This window comes from Centruroides sculpturatus, unplaced genomic scaffold, assembly GCF_000671375.1.
Source record: "Centruroides sculpturatus isolate CEXI.00-Female unplaced genomic scaffold, Cexi_2.0 scaffold410, whole genome shotgun sequence".
NCBI classification, from domain to species: domain Eukaryota; kingdom Metazoa; phylum Arthropoda; class Arachnida; order Scorpiones; family Buthidae; genus Centruroides; species Centruroides sculpturatus.
Window position 1 is genome coordinate 348129 of NW_019384648.1, and position 14399 is coordinate 362527.

Here is a 14399-nt window from a genome sequence, read left to right on the forward strand (position 1 = left end):
TAATATCTGCTTCAAGCAACAGAATTGCTTAGATTCTGTAGAGACCCACATAAGATAATTTATAGTAACCTTGAGACTTATCTAATTTTTGACAGTAAAAGTGATGTTTAAGTAAAATTTTTAGCGTTATGTATGTCGTAGAAAAATATTTTTTCCTAAATTATCCTTATTCTCATTAGTAACTAGCATTGTAGATGTAAGATGCTGGAGATTAATCAGCATCCCACTTGGTTTATTTGTTTTGTACTTTCTTAAAAATGCTAGAATCAATTATTCTAATGAAAAATATGATCTCTTTCCTAAGAGTATTCAAGAAAATTTAACAATTTATCCAAAAATTAACTAAATGGATCCAGATATTAGCTTGGAAGATTAGAAGAAACTACTCAAGAATTTAGAATGCATCACTTTTCTAAGATTCTCCTTATAGCTTATGTTTGTAAGCTCAATATTAATTCGAGAATTGCAGGATCATTATCACTGCTATGGGTCGTGGAGACAGGAAACTCATGAATCAAAAATATGTACAATTTTAAGCAAATAAGTCTATTTAAGTAGCAATAAAAATGAAAAAAGTTGAATTTTTCGAAGGATTTTCCGACTAACTTTAGCTTTTAAGCCCAATAGTAACTCATAGTTGCTACGTTTTCATGACTTTCAGTTAAACCCTAATTACCATAACTATAAAGTAATATTTTTAAGTGAAAAAAGCACGAAAACTAATTACTTAAGCAATAAAAAATAGCCAGAAAGCGAGACTCCACTCAAGAGCCATCTAATAAATTTTAGTTCCATCTTCAATAGTAACTCACAGTTACAGTTGGTGAAACTCTAGAGAGACCAAGCTAAATCCCACTTATCAGAACCATTTACAAGTAGATTACATTATATAAATTTCCAAGGATAGCTTCTCTCACGAGGTTTGCTAGCATTTTAAGAGAATTTCCTCCTCCCCATCTTCAAAGCATCCATTAAGAATTACGGAAGAGCAGTGCAATTTCCGAGTGTACTACAGACGGAAATGCTACTTCTAATAACTATTTATACATAAACAGATTAAAGAAAATTCAATGTTTCTTAATGATTTTTATATTTTTATTCAAATTTTTCTCGATTTTTTTGTGAAAGTGCCATTTCTCTTCACTTTGAGGAAGCTTTTAGGGATGTATTTTTAACTTTATTTAGCTTGTCCTCTGTCGTTTTCTATGCTGTTTCCTTAGCACATGTCGTTTTTTTTAGATTTTCCAATAATACTACCATCAGCAGAATCAACATCAGCGATTTTTATGACTTTTTGTTTCATCAATAAGTTGTTTGTATCAATATATAGTAAAGTATGTTGCGTATTGTGTTCTCCACATGAAAAATTCATTGGCATGAAATATTCATCAGAAATATATTGTTTTATTTTATTTTATATTTTATTTTATCGTTTGAAATTTATTATATATAAATATATTCCTTCTTCTTCTTCTTCTTCTTCTTCTTCTCTTCAAGGTTTGCTAATAAATTCCGAATGGCTTCACTTTAATTGATTTTTTTTTATAAATTTTCAAAAATCTCATTTAAATTTCGACATTGATCAATGCTCCTGTAGTGACAAAAATATAAAAAATCACCAAAAAATCTAAAATTTATTCGAAATTAATTTATTTAAACTTGTCAAACGATAAATATCTTCTGTAAATTAATTTTTATTTATCCTTAGTTAACATATGTTGTATACGTTTAATTTAAATTTATTTCAAGTATTTTTCGACAGTTTTAGATTCACACCAATAAAATTAATGGTACATAAATTTTGATTATATTTATATAAAGCAAAAAAACATTAAAATAAAATTATTATTATTTTTTTCTTTAACGAGACTCGCGTATGATGTCGGGAGAAAAAAATAAATTAAAAAATTTAATCGAGTTAAACTTGAATTTTTATTTTTTAATTATATTTTTTTATCGATTCAGTAATACAGATTCATATTTAAATTTTCTCTGTTAAAAGCCATTTAGCCTCCAGCCACTTATCTTTTATGTGACTATGTGAAAGGCAAGCAAATCGTGCTCGTTAGTTGCTCTATAATAATAAAGATATCTACACGAAAGCTGATGATCTTTAAATTCCTAATCATCTCTTAAATTTAGCAAATTCGAATAATAAAATGAGAAAAAATTAAAATATTTAGTGAACTATAAAAACAAACTCAATACTTGCAACGTAAGGATGAGACAGAGCAAAGAAGAGCAAGAGCAAGAGAAGAGAAGAAAGAGAGAGAGAGAGAGACGTTAAGAAAATGTTTACTAAATTAAAGCAATTTTAAAAGGAAGGACGTTGTTTATGAATGCATACATATCGATTTTTTCCCCTTCTTAAAAATGGATTTTTAAAAATCAGAATATGAGATTTTTCTAAGAATTTTTGTTTGCATAGTCAACGAGTCTCCGGCATATTAGGAAGTTAAACTTTTATATATATAGCGAATTCGGTCGTGTTTAACCATCCAGAAATTCTGTGACGTTCATTATGCACGGATAATAATATTGGAAAAGGGAGGAGAGAAGTGCACATCACTAGAGAATGAATATGTAGAGTAATGTATTGTTAGTAGGAGCATCATCGTTCATTAAATGTTCAACACAGACAAGTAAAATATCTTATGAATGATTAAATACTTTTTAATATTTACTTATTTAAAGATAATTAGTAAAAGTATAAAACACGGTTCTTCAAAGAGAAATTACCTTTTAGAAAAGATCTTATTACTTTTAATTCATTTAAGTTATTTACAAAATTCAATTACTTAAATTTAAATCAAAAATATATAGCTCTTTCTTGAGTTGTATTTAAAGAAATGTTGCTTAAAACGAACGTTCTCCGAGGATAACGCATCTCATTTATTATTTATTGACATGAAACATTTTTTTTTTTTGTCTTCTTTCCTCCAGCTTCCAAACTTTAACATTGTTTTTTTTTATTTTAGTTTTGTAGATGCATAAAATGTAAAATTTTGAAAAAAGTAATTTTACATTTATATGTTTTTTCTCTTCCTTGACGACATGCACATATCATTACATATTTAAAGATATTTTGTATTAGTTTCGAAGCGTAAAAAGTATGTATATTTTTCCCCTAAACAAAGTTAGTTTTTGGAAATGTTAAATTATTCTTTCTTGATAATTCTTAGTAAAGCGGGAATCGACAATGCTAAAGCAATTTCTAAGAAAGAGAGAGAGAGAGAGAGAGAGAAATGACGATTGTGGTTCTCCACACAGTCCAACAGAGGAAGTGAAGCGTAGAAGTACGCTTCAATGACTGGACGAACAACCCACGACATCGACCGTTTTCTAAGTTGAGAATCTCTTTACTAGAATATCGCTACATCTCAATAATTTCTAAGATTATCGACGGTAATAAATCCTAATTTGTATAGTTTAAATTCCGTTTTGGAAGGTATAAAATTGTTAATCCTGTTAGAGTACTGTTTAATAGTCTACACGATGTGATCTTCTCTGGATGTCTTCTCTTAAATCGGGTTTAAAACTGTTTCAAAATTACTACAATGATTTATCGTGTGAGTAATACTATTTGCAGCATGTGCAGCGTAAAAACCACTTTACTGTCTTTAACAACTTGTTCTATCTTCGAGTCGGGCTTTCATCTCTCTCTCCTTATGGCTCCAGTTTAATTTCCTCCCGTTTTTTCCTAAACTTACACTATAATTACTAGAATTTACTATTACTCAACAGTTTTAATAGTTAGATAGGATATAAAAGAGAGTTTTTACTATTTAAATTTAACTCGGAAATCTATTTTTAAGGATGTGTTGCCTCTCTAAAAATACTTGGTTCAATATTAAATAGCAGAATGGATATTCAATTCTGTGTTTTATTCTTACTCCTCTAGAAATGGAAAGAGGAGATAGAAGAGAGAAAACGTAATTCATATGATAAAAATGTTTTATAAAATTTTATTTTTTAATATTATAACTGTGAAGAAATTAAAAATTTTAAAGGATAAAAATCTGTTATGTTTAATATGCAATTGACAGATGCTACACTATTTCATTACTGTATAAAATTTCATTTTTTGAAAAATAATATCTTAAATTTAAGTACATATTTATAATTATTTTCTTGGCGATTTTATCTTTTATTGCCTTCTTCTAGAAGAATTTTAACGCGTAAAAAACGTATTTTAATTTTATTACAAGATTTCAACCCAGAACTTATTCTCTTCTTCATCCCTTGGGTGATATTATTATGCATGTGAGAATTTTTTTCCTCCTTTTCTTTATTAGTATTTATATAAGATTGGGTTTTGCTTTATCTTTAAACCGCAAATTGAAGCAATATCGGAGGTTGTTAACACCAACATCACATCACAACTGCTCCAAATAAACTCATCCAGCACCACCAGAGTTACAGAGTCATGAAGCGGAACATCTTCTCGTTTCTATGGCAACCGATGACCTCTAAGTGACCTGTAGTAGAGGATAGCAAGTGTCTGAAGGATTGCAGACCGCTCAAATGTCGATACCAGCCTTAAGATGACCTTCCTTTCCAAGGAAATGTAATGGAGAGTTCCTTAGCCATCACTGCCAGGCCTTCAACCATTTTAACAACTTTTTTGACACACTTAAAGTGGTCGCTGTATACTCTGGGTAAACAATCGTTTTCCTAACTTCTAGCTCACTTGTTTAACTTTTACTCTTTGTCAAAAGTAAAGAAAAGGCTACGAAAATAAAACAGAAAAAAAATTTAAACATTAAAATCCAAACAAGATAACGTTTAAAAATTATCTTAGAACCTCCGAGGATAACAGCAATTATTAATTTTAATTTTTTACGGTTTTTTTAAAACATTTAAACGAGATTAAAAGGCAAAAAGCGAAAGTACTTAACTGAATTAAAATTGTGAAATTAATTAATTGCTTATTAAGTAACTATTATAGCAATTATCCCGTTAGAAAGAACAAACACGTAGCTAGTTTATGTGACTCGTAAAGAAGTAAATTTAATAATAAAATTTTCTTGCTTTTTACCCCAAAGACATTGAGGTAGAATGATATAAGAGGTTGCTAGAAGCAAAGCAGTCAAGTTGTGCACGTCAAAATCTACTCTCATAAGAAGTAAGGTGTGTTATCCACTTCACACCATCATTTTGGCTTTAGGCTAGCATGCAATACCTACTTATACGAACTGGAAACGAGAAGGAAAATAAAGCAGAAAATCATTTTATTCCGTTTCTATCATGTCACTACAATTTCTTATCCGCATCATGCACGTCTTTCTTCTTATTTACTTAATCTTTGACGGTAAACACTTCTTTAACCTTTGCCAAAATTACAAGCAAGAGAACTGTGGCGGATAATGCAATTTAATCTTCTCCTCTAATATTATTATCGGGGATGGATTAAAATTAAATTACCGAACTGTAACGTGGAAGAATCGCGATGAGTTACGATCCCCCCTTAGAAGGTTACACGAATTTCATTTTTAACACCTCCTCCTACTGTCTTTTGTATAAAGTTAAGCTTCTTCAATTGTTTCTGTTAAGTTTAAAAACAATTTTTAATTGGGGACAAAACTAAATTTACACTTTGGAAGATATCTAGAATTCGTGATCTTGCTTGGATTACTTAGCTTTTCTTCATTGTTCTATTCGAGGGGGAAGGTTACGACTAATCACGTGCCATCTGTCGTTCTTGTCACGTTGTCAATGGACTTAAAAGCCACTACTATCTGGCTTCTTTCCTAACTCTCAGTATCTCTATTGTCTAAAGCAAAGCGGAGAAATCCCTTGAATTGGTATTTCTTGGCTTAGTACTTACCGAACAATGACTTGATACAATCTCCTCTTAACTGCATCTAACTGGTTAGAAAAGAAACTTTTACTTTGTTGCAAACTGCATTTCTTATTTTTATTATTATACCTTTTATTGTTTACTCAAAAATCCCAATTTAACTCGAGCTTATATATGAATTCTTCTCTTGGAGAGAAAACATTAGATATTTTATGATAATTTCTACTCCTTGGCATTTCAGAATAAGCTAATTTAGTAATTTATTTTAAAATTTCTAGTTTCTTATAATGTTTCTTATAATAATGATTTTTTCTATACTATTTAATGTGAATTTATGCTTCATTTAAACAGTTATCAAGTAGAAAATGTCGATAAACTTTAACTGCATGCGTTAAAATATCCAATATTAAGCTACTCAATTAAAATCCTATGAGAATGATGATTTGCTTTGCGGCAAATTGAGTTAAGATGAACATCTTTCAAGATGTATAACTTAATTACGTTATTTAATATCATGTTTTTTCCTTAGTTTAAACATTCACGTAAAGCATTTTTTTATCATTTTATTTATAAAATCATTTAAATATATTAGAAAATTAGAAATATATCTTAATAATTTCACGTTAATGTAATAACTACTCTTACCTTCCTAGTTTTTTCATCTGTATCTAAGCAGATGCTTATAATGAAGAAACTTCACTGCACGTCTTAGGTGTTTGAGGTGAAGCACGCTTTACAGAGACAAATTGTAAATTTTCTTTTCTATCCAGCAAATTAGTTTATAAATAAAGAAAACGGATTTATTTATCATGCGAAATTTAAAACCTCTTTTCAATCCCCTTTTTAAATTCTAAGGATAACTAACTAATAAGGGAATTTCCACAATACTGTCTAGAGAAGAAGATCGATAGTAAAGTAATTTAACTGTGAGATATTCAATCACTTCTGATCGACATAATCAATAATAGATAGGCTTTCTGCTATTGGTAAAAGCGCAGAAAATGCAGTTAAGTGCAGTTTTATACGACAGACTTGAGGAATAACCTAACCATGAGCAATAAAGAAAAGCTTGGAGGAAAAAAAAGACGATCGAAATGATTAATTTATAGTAAAAATCTTATTCATTTGGGAAGAAATTCGGAGTTTATGATGAATTTTCAAACGTTTTTAATCGTTTTTGGATGAGTTAATTGATCTTTTAATTCGAATTTTACTTGTTTGAAATATTAAGTTATTGCAGTTGGTTTAAGAGAATTTTTTCCTTCTTCTCACATCAGAAAAACCTCAGAAAAATTTGAAAAATTAATTAGCTTTAAAAAATTATTTTGACGATAAGATTTTTATAAGATTATCTTCATAAATTACGATAAGAACTCGTAGGTGTGATGAGGTAAGATATTAATATCATTTTTTTAACTTTATGCAAGGATAATTTTTCAAAAAATTCCTTATCATGTTAAAGGTGGATTATAAATTATACATTCACGAAGAGTAATATAGCAAAATGTATAAACTTAAAAATGAACAGTTTGATATTATTTTGTTTATTGAAAATGAAAAATTAATTTTTTTCCTATTTTTTTTTACCGATCGATAAACGTGTAAACAGAAAATTAAAATATCACAGTTCCTTAACCTTTGCTTATATATTCATGAATTTCAGTAAATAAATTATTAATATATTAATAATTTAAATGCTAACGTTTCGTTTAAATTTAAATAATACCTATTTAAGGTATTAATTTTAATTACACGTATTTTAACTTTTGCAGAATTATAGAAAGATTTTAAGGGAAATTAATTTTTTAAATTGCGTTAATTTTTATGTATTAACAGCCGTATAATTTATGCAGAGATGAGAATAAAAATTCCCCAAAGTGTCTTTTTATTAAATTATTTAAATCACATTAATTTCCAAGCAGGGAATTAAAGAAAGAAACGAAGAAAATGGATAAAAATAAGATTATTCTAACTAATGAGTATTATTTTTGTATTTTAATGAATGTATTTATTATATATATATATTACTGAATTGTTAATGTTTATTGCATCGTTTCTACCACTTAATCAGTTAAAGTTAAGATTTTGAGCTCGAAAAAATTGTAACGTATAAAAATAACAAGTAGGTGAATAACTCCTCGACTATTAAAGCAATTTTAATATATTTCCTTGTGTTATTTACTGACTATATACTTAAGTAATCTGCAAAGTTTCATAAAAATTGAATTATTGCTTTTAAAGTTATTTACTTAAACTTGCCGCTAGACACACGCAACTCGCTTAACTCATAAAATTAGCTTTAAAGTCCCAATTTTATATATTATTCTTTCGGTTTTAATAGTTTATCGTTAGTTATGCGGGATAATAACCTATTTAAAATTGAACTTTTTTAAAGTGTAAATGTAAAATTAAACGTTTGTGAAGCTGACAACTGGGCGGAACTCCTTTCTTTTCTTATCTTGTAGGTAGAGAAGGAAAGAAAAAAAATTTAAAGTTAATTTTCTTGTACTTAATCCTAGGTAATAATGTTTTTTCCTTAGTTTAAACATTCACGTAAAGCATTTTTTTTATCATTTTATTTATAAAATTATTTAAATATATTAGAAAATTAGAAATATATCTTAATAATTTCACGTTAATGTAATAACTACTCTTACCTTCCTAGTTTTTTCATCTGTATCTAAGCAGNTTTAAAGTTAATTTTCTTGTACTTAATCTAGATTAAAACACCGAAAATTGTCAACAGTGTGAAAGCGAAAAATGTGGAGAAATTTTGTAATTTTCTTGGGCATTTTTAGTTTTAAACTATTGCAGAAACGTAACCTTTTATTGCTCTAAACATAAAATAAAGAATTCCTTCCCCCTTACTTTAAAGAAATTGTTTAATTAATCTCACGAGGAATTATATTTTAATCAAGTTTTGCGATATAAAAACTTTGTTTATTAATTAAAGGATGAAAATTCATCACTTTTCTAGCATTAACATGTGGAAAAAACTGAACTGCGGGATTATTTAAGTCTGTCTACATCAACTATAACTTATGATACGAGCATAAAATTTTGAATTAACAAAAAGTTTTGATGTAAAAATTAAATTTTTAATTCAAAACATTTTTTCTCTTCCACCTTTTTTTAAAGCTATATAAAGCTTATCATTCTAAAGTTTCCATAAAAAGAAACTTACGGGAATAAGCGTACGTCTTCTTGTCTGTCCACTAACTGGTAAGAGAAATCTAAAATGGCTCCATTGCTTAAAATTTGTTGCATATGTTAAAAGATAAACTGTAAACATTATACACTTTAACCCATAATAAAGTCATTCTATAGCATCATTTCCTTCGATATCATCACTGTAGTGTCAACTCCTTGTTATTCTTTTCAATAAAAATCCCGTGTAGAGGCCATTTTCTAGATTAGATTCACTACAATTTAACATTTTCGGGGGACAATTGTGATATCTTTTCTACAGTAAAGGGCAGTGTGTGATTTAAATTCAGTCCCCTAAAGCCCTCATAAAGTTGTTTGAATCTCCATACAACAATCTCCATTTACACATTTTCTCTTTTATTTAAGGGTCGATAAAAAGGGTAGATGCTGGACATTTCTCGATTATATAAAGGTTTGAAGGTTCTTCTTTAGAAAATTTTCTAAGTTGGAACGTGGCTTGCCCCGAAGTTGAATCTATATCTCCCCCATGCCGCATACCTGTCTTGAAAAAGTTCAGATTTACAGCTTGACTTTATCGCATCCACTCGAAGGCATTCCTTCGAGAATCGTTCACAAAATCCACTAAATTCTGTACTTTATCTCCGGTTCCACCCTTTTTACCTTATTTTTTTTCTTAGCGGATTCGGAAATTAGGAACATTTCCGTTAACCGTACACATATAGATCGACGGTTATTTTTTACTTTTATTAAATTAAACAGCAAACTTTGCTCTTTCCTCCTTTCCTACAGCTCGAATCTCTTACTTGTTTCCGTTTTTTCCACTTTATATAACGTATTTATATCCTTAAGCATCGATTTTCTAAGTTACGAATCCACTTTGGAACCTTAATAAAAGGCTAAACTTTTTATCTTTGTGAAAACAACAATAAGAAATAAGACTCATCCTCATCCTCTATATAACATTTGTATCAATCTGTTTGGGATCCATAAATTTTTTGGACGGATTTCTAGTTTTGAATCTGTCTAGGATCCTTAGAGACTGGAAAACCTGATAAATAGCATCTCAGTTTTTTGTATATCTCACGAGAAGTAGAGAAGAAGAGGAGGCAATTTTCTTATAAATTCCCTTTTCAATTATCATAATTTCGCATTAAATCTACTTCAACATTAGATTGTAAAGGAAATTCATTGGTAAAACTATGTAAAACTTTAATATAAAATGATTTAAATCCTAGCAAATTATCCAAATTTATCATCACTCGATGTTAAGTTAAGCTTCGAGATAATTATCATCTTGATAAGAGAATGTGTGATTAATTTAACAGTAATTTTATATAAGAAACTTAACTATATAATATATTTTAGAAAATAAGTATAATAATTACATTTAATCATTAAATTTCTTATCATTCAGAGATTTTCATCTTAGATGTATTTAATATAAAATTATCGCATCATCATGTAAACTAAATTTAAAAAAAACATATCTAAACGTAATTTCACGATAAAATCTATAAAAAGTAATAAAATTATCATCATTTAATTATAATTAAAAATAAACAATCATCTAGATATATAATTAAGATAAATTGTATTATTCAAATAATGACATTTAATTGATAGTATTACATGCAAAGGTAATCATTATCAGCAGAATAATGAATTTAAATTTATATAAAGTTATAATTATCAATCGAATTTAATAAATTGTAACAATATTTATGAATATAAAAATTAAATATTAATTCTAATTTAAGTTGATCACGATAAGGATGAAGAAGAGCAAGATGAGGATGAGGATGATCTTCCTCATCAGTGAGGAAAACTCCGAACAGTCCATCTTCGTAGTAACGATTTAATGTATAGAAATCTATAAATTCGATATTATTCTTTAGAAAGAGAGGAGAACTTTTTGTGAAACTAGCAAAACTCTTATATGCTTAAGAGATTAAAAAAAGGTCTTAAAAAGTCACACGTAATGCTTTCTGCAGTTTAAAAAAAAAGAAAAAAAATTCCGATAAAGCGGTTCAACCTCACAAAATAGACTCAAAAATTGAGTTCGAAAATTCTATAAATAATTTATAAAAATGATAATTCTTTCAAATAATCTTAACTATTATTCTGTTCTTTCGCCTTCCATTTTTTAGTAGAAAATTTTAAGATTAAAATTATTTTCGTAACGACTAAATGATTTTTGCCTTTTTATTATCTTTTCGCGTGTAGAGAATATTTTTTCTTTCCTTTTATTCTTTATATATATATAAATTTTTCTTCTTGCCTCAAGAAACTCGCTCTTGAATATCTTTGAAAAATTTTAATAGCGGGATTCATATGAATAATTCCATTAACCTATGTCAAAGTAGCTTATAGCTAGTTAGATAATACAATTTTCTGTTTCACGCTTTCCTTTTTATCTTCTAACTTTTTTTTTTAAATTCCAATTTACAATTAACAATCTGCAGAGTTGTGCAAATTTTTCTCTTCCAGCATCGCTAGCAATTGGCATCAATTAGAATGGATAAATCTAAGCGTTTGACTGGATTAACTCGCTTTATAATCGTAAATTTATACAAATTGTAAGCGTGTTTTAATCAATTAATGCTTATAAAAAATCCGCCAATTTTTTCCTTATTTTTTAAATATTTTTTTCCTTAGATTCTTTCTCGCACTCTCTCTTTGGGACGAAATAAAACAGATCATTACGCATTGTGAAAATGCAGATTCTTGCTTCTACCATTGGGTGATTTTGTCTTCTTTTTTTAGTGATTTTTCTTTCTATAACCACGATAAACATCGATCGATATAGGACAATACATGGAAGCACACACACAAACACATAGAAGCTGCACCCAACCAAAAATGGGTATTGCGATCGTTACAAACGACCATCTTCGCGCACGCTTATAACTTAGACCACGTGGTACTTTAAATAGACGAAAAAAAGTAGTTTTTGGATAAGTTTCCCGGGCCATCTTATTAGTTTTACCCGCATGGGTGGGGCTGCTAAGGGTCTTGTTGAAGAGGAGTACACAGCGACCGATCTGCCAGTCTAATGAAATAACCTATTGATCGCATGCTGCCGGAGAGTGTGTGCGAGTGTTGTGTGTGTGTGTGGTGTGTGTGTGTGCGAGAGGGGTGAAGGTGTTCGTACGAAACGGTGTCTCCAGACATGCTAAGTCACGACACCCAATAATTGATGACTACACGAAAATAAAGCCATTTGTCCGGCTGGTCAAGCCAGAACCACGCGTGAGCTTACTAAAGCTTTCACTCCACAGCCATGGCAGAGCTGGGAGTGACAGCAAGCTCGCTATTTCTCGTCGTCTTCTTGCCTCACTTATCTTACTCGTGCTATAAATTTCCACCAGATATGAAGGATCCCTGCGAGGATAAGAAGTGCAACTTTGGAGCTCAGTGTAGACCATCGCTGGATGGGAGGACTGCCGAATGTGTATGCCCCGAAAAGTGTGCATCCTATGGTGACAATCGTGGTTCTAGACCCGTCTGTGGTACGGATGGTAAGGACTATGGTAACGTTTGCGAACTCAGGAGGACGGCATGCCGCGAAATGAGAGAAGTCGAAGTCAAATTCCAGGGAAGATGCGGTGAGTAGCGATTTCCTTTTTTGATACCCTTAGATTATACGCGATACCGCTACATGGATGGCGCGACGCGTCATACTTCACGTATATTTTTCTTAATTTCACGCGTTAATTAATTAATTTAATTAGATTTAACGTGTAATTTTTCCCGTTTTTTCACCATATCTCGCGGGTTTTAGACAGTGTTGTCATGGCTTAACCCCTTATGATTTATCCAATATAAACAATGTATCAGTTTAGTGTATAGATTCAATTCTTCACTCAAACACGTCCTCTATGGACTTGCTTTAGTCGATAACGTGGGACAATTTGTCAAAGAGTCGTTTCACAAGCAAAGTCGATAGCGAGTTGACGTTCTTTCACATAGAATACTAACCCAGAGAGAGCCACTTAGTGTTGCTAGTAACTTATGGTGGCCTGCCAATTATAGATTTTAAAGTGACTTTTACGTTACTTAACCGTGAATTTGTATGGATCACCTTAAAAATAGATGGAGTAGAGGAATATTTAATTAGGATTTCTTCTCGTTTGTTCAAATTCTTCTCGGCTTATCTAACAGAAGAATTTCGAAAACATTGTTTTGTTTTATTTTATCTCATAAATAAATAGTCTCTAGCGTAACAATCTGATAAAAAAAAATCTTCTCGAGCGTGTTATCTTCATAGAGCTCACGCAAAACATTTTAAGAAACATCATTCCATTATTTTATCCTTTAGAGGAGATGGAGTAAAACCGTTTACAGCAGTAAGAAAAACATTAATTTAAATGGGATTTAAACGGTAGAAAGAATAAATAAATTACCATTCGATACCTTATAGACCTTATATAAATATATATATACACTTTTCCTTATCGATTTTATAATAATTTTCCAAAAATACTCATTTAAATTCGGTAAAAAAATCATTGGAGCATAAAATTTAAAATTTGAAAAAAAAATTAAAATATAAACCTTTGCAGCATAGAACTAGATTTTCAATTTACGTTATTGTGTTTTCCACTGTCTAGATTATATTTTAAAACTTATACTTCATAAGCAAAGATTATAAACCAAATGTTATAGTGAGGTGAACTTAAAAGAATAGTAAACAGAGAAAGGCAATTTTCTTTAATGGCATAAAAATAAAATGTTTAGGAAAAGACATCGTTAAGGATGAGTTAATGGTATTTGGAGCTAAGTTTGTCTATCGGCTTCTTTAGAAGGTGACATTTTTTTTTCTTTTTCATCTTAAAAACAACTTAAACAAATGCATTGGTATAAAGGGGTTCCGATGGGATTAAGAACTTTAAAATGATCTAGTGATGTTTTAAGAAGTTGAAGCACGTTTCTTTCTATCTTGATATTACACATGAACAGTTAATTAAGTAAGAGGTTAAGCGATCTTTTTTTTCTCTCATCACGCTCTGATTCTTATTATTTTTTCTATATTTTCCTGCTTCTTCAGTAACTGAACTTGTTGAAAAAAGTTCTAGCTTCCCAAATAGTGTTTGTCCTTCGATTTTCTGCCCACTGTCATTTCTGTACCAAAATGAACCGAACGTTCTTCGGCCTCAAGCCATCACTAAATGATAGGTATTAGTGGTATAAATGTTACTTCCTTGTTGCAGTTATTTTTAGCTTGTAGTTACAGGACTAAATGTACTATAGATCGTTTGTTTGATAAATATTTCTTATACAATTACTACTAAAGAATACATTTAAAAGGCCCAAAACTTGTAATTTTCATTCGATTCATGTTTAAGGACGTAGCTAGAAAATCGAATTCGATTATTTTCTTTCTGTAATTTGAAATGTTACCTTTTCCAATTTTATTGCTTTGTAGAACTGC

General features: G+C 29.7%; 1 protein-coding gene across 4 annotated transcripts in view; it reads left to right on the forward strand.

The window, feature by feature from the left end:
- The window catches only part of LOC111626228 (agrin-like), a 148320-nt gene that overhangs the window by 91578 nt on the left and 42343 nt on the right, over positions 1–14399 (forward strand). For 3 of the 4 annotated variants that reach the window (XM_023369534.1, XM_023369535.1, XM_023369536.1), the window contains exon 4: positions 12337–12573. The exons of the other annotated variant lie outside the window; for it this stretch is intronic. In XM_023369534.1, the coding sequence (XP_023225302.1) occupies positions 12337–12573 (237 nt within the window). The remainder of the gene's footprint in view (positions 1–12336; positions 12574–14399) is intronic. 4 annotated transcript variants of the gene reach the window in all.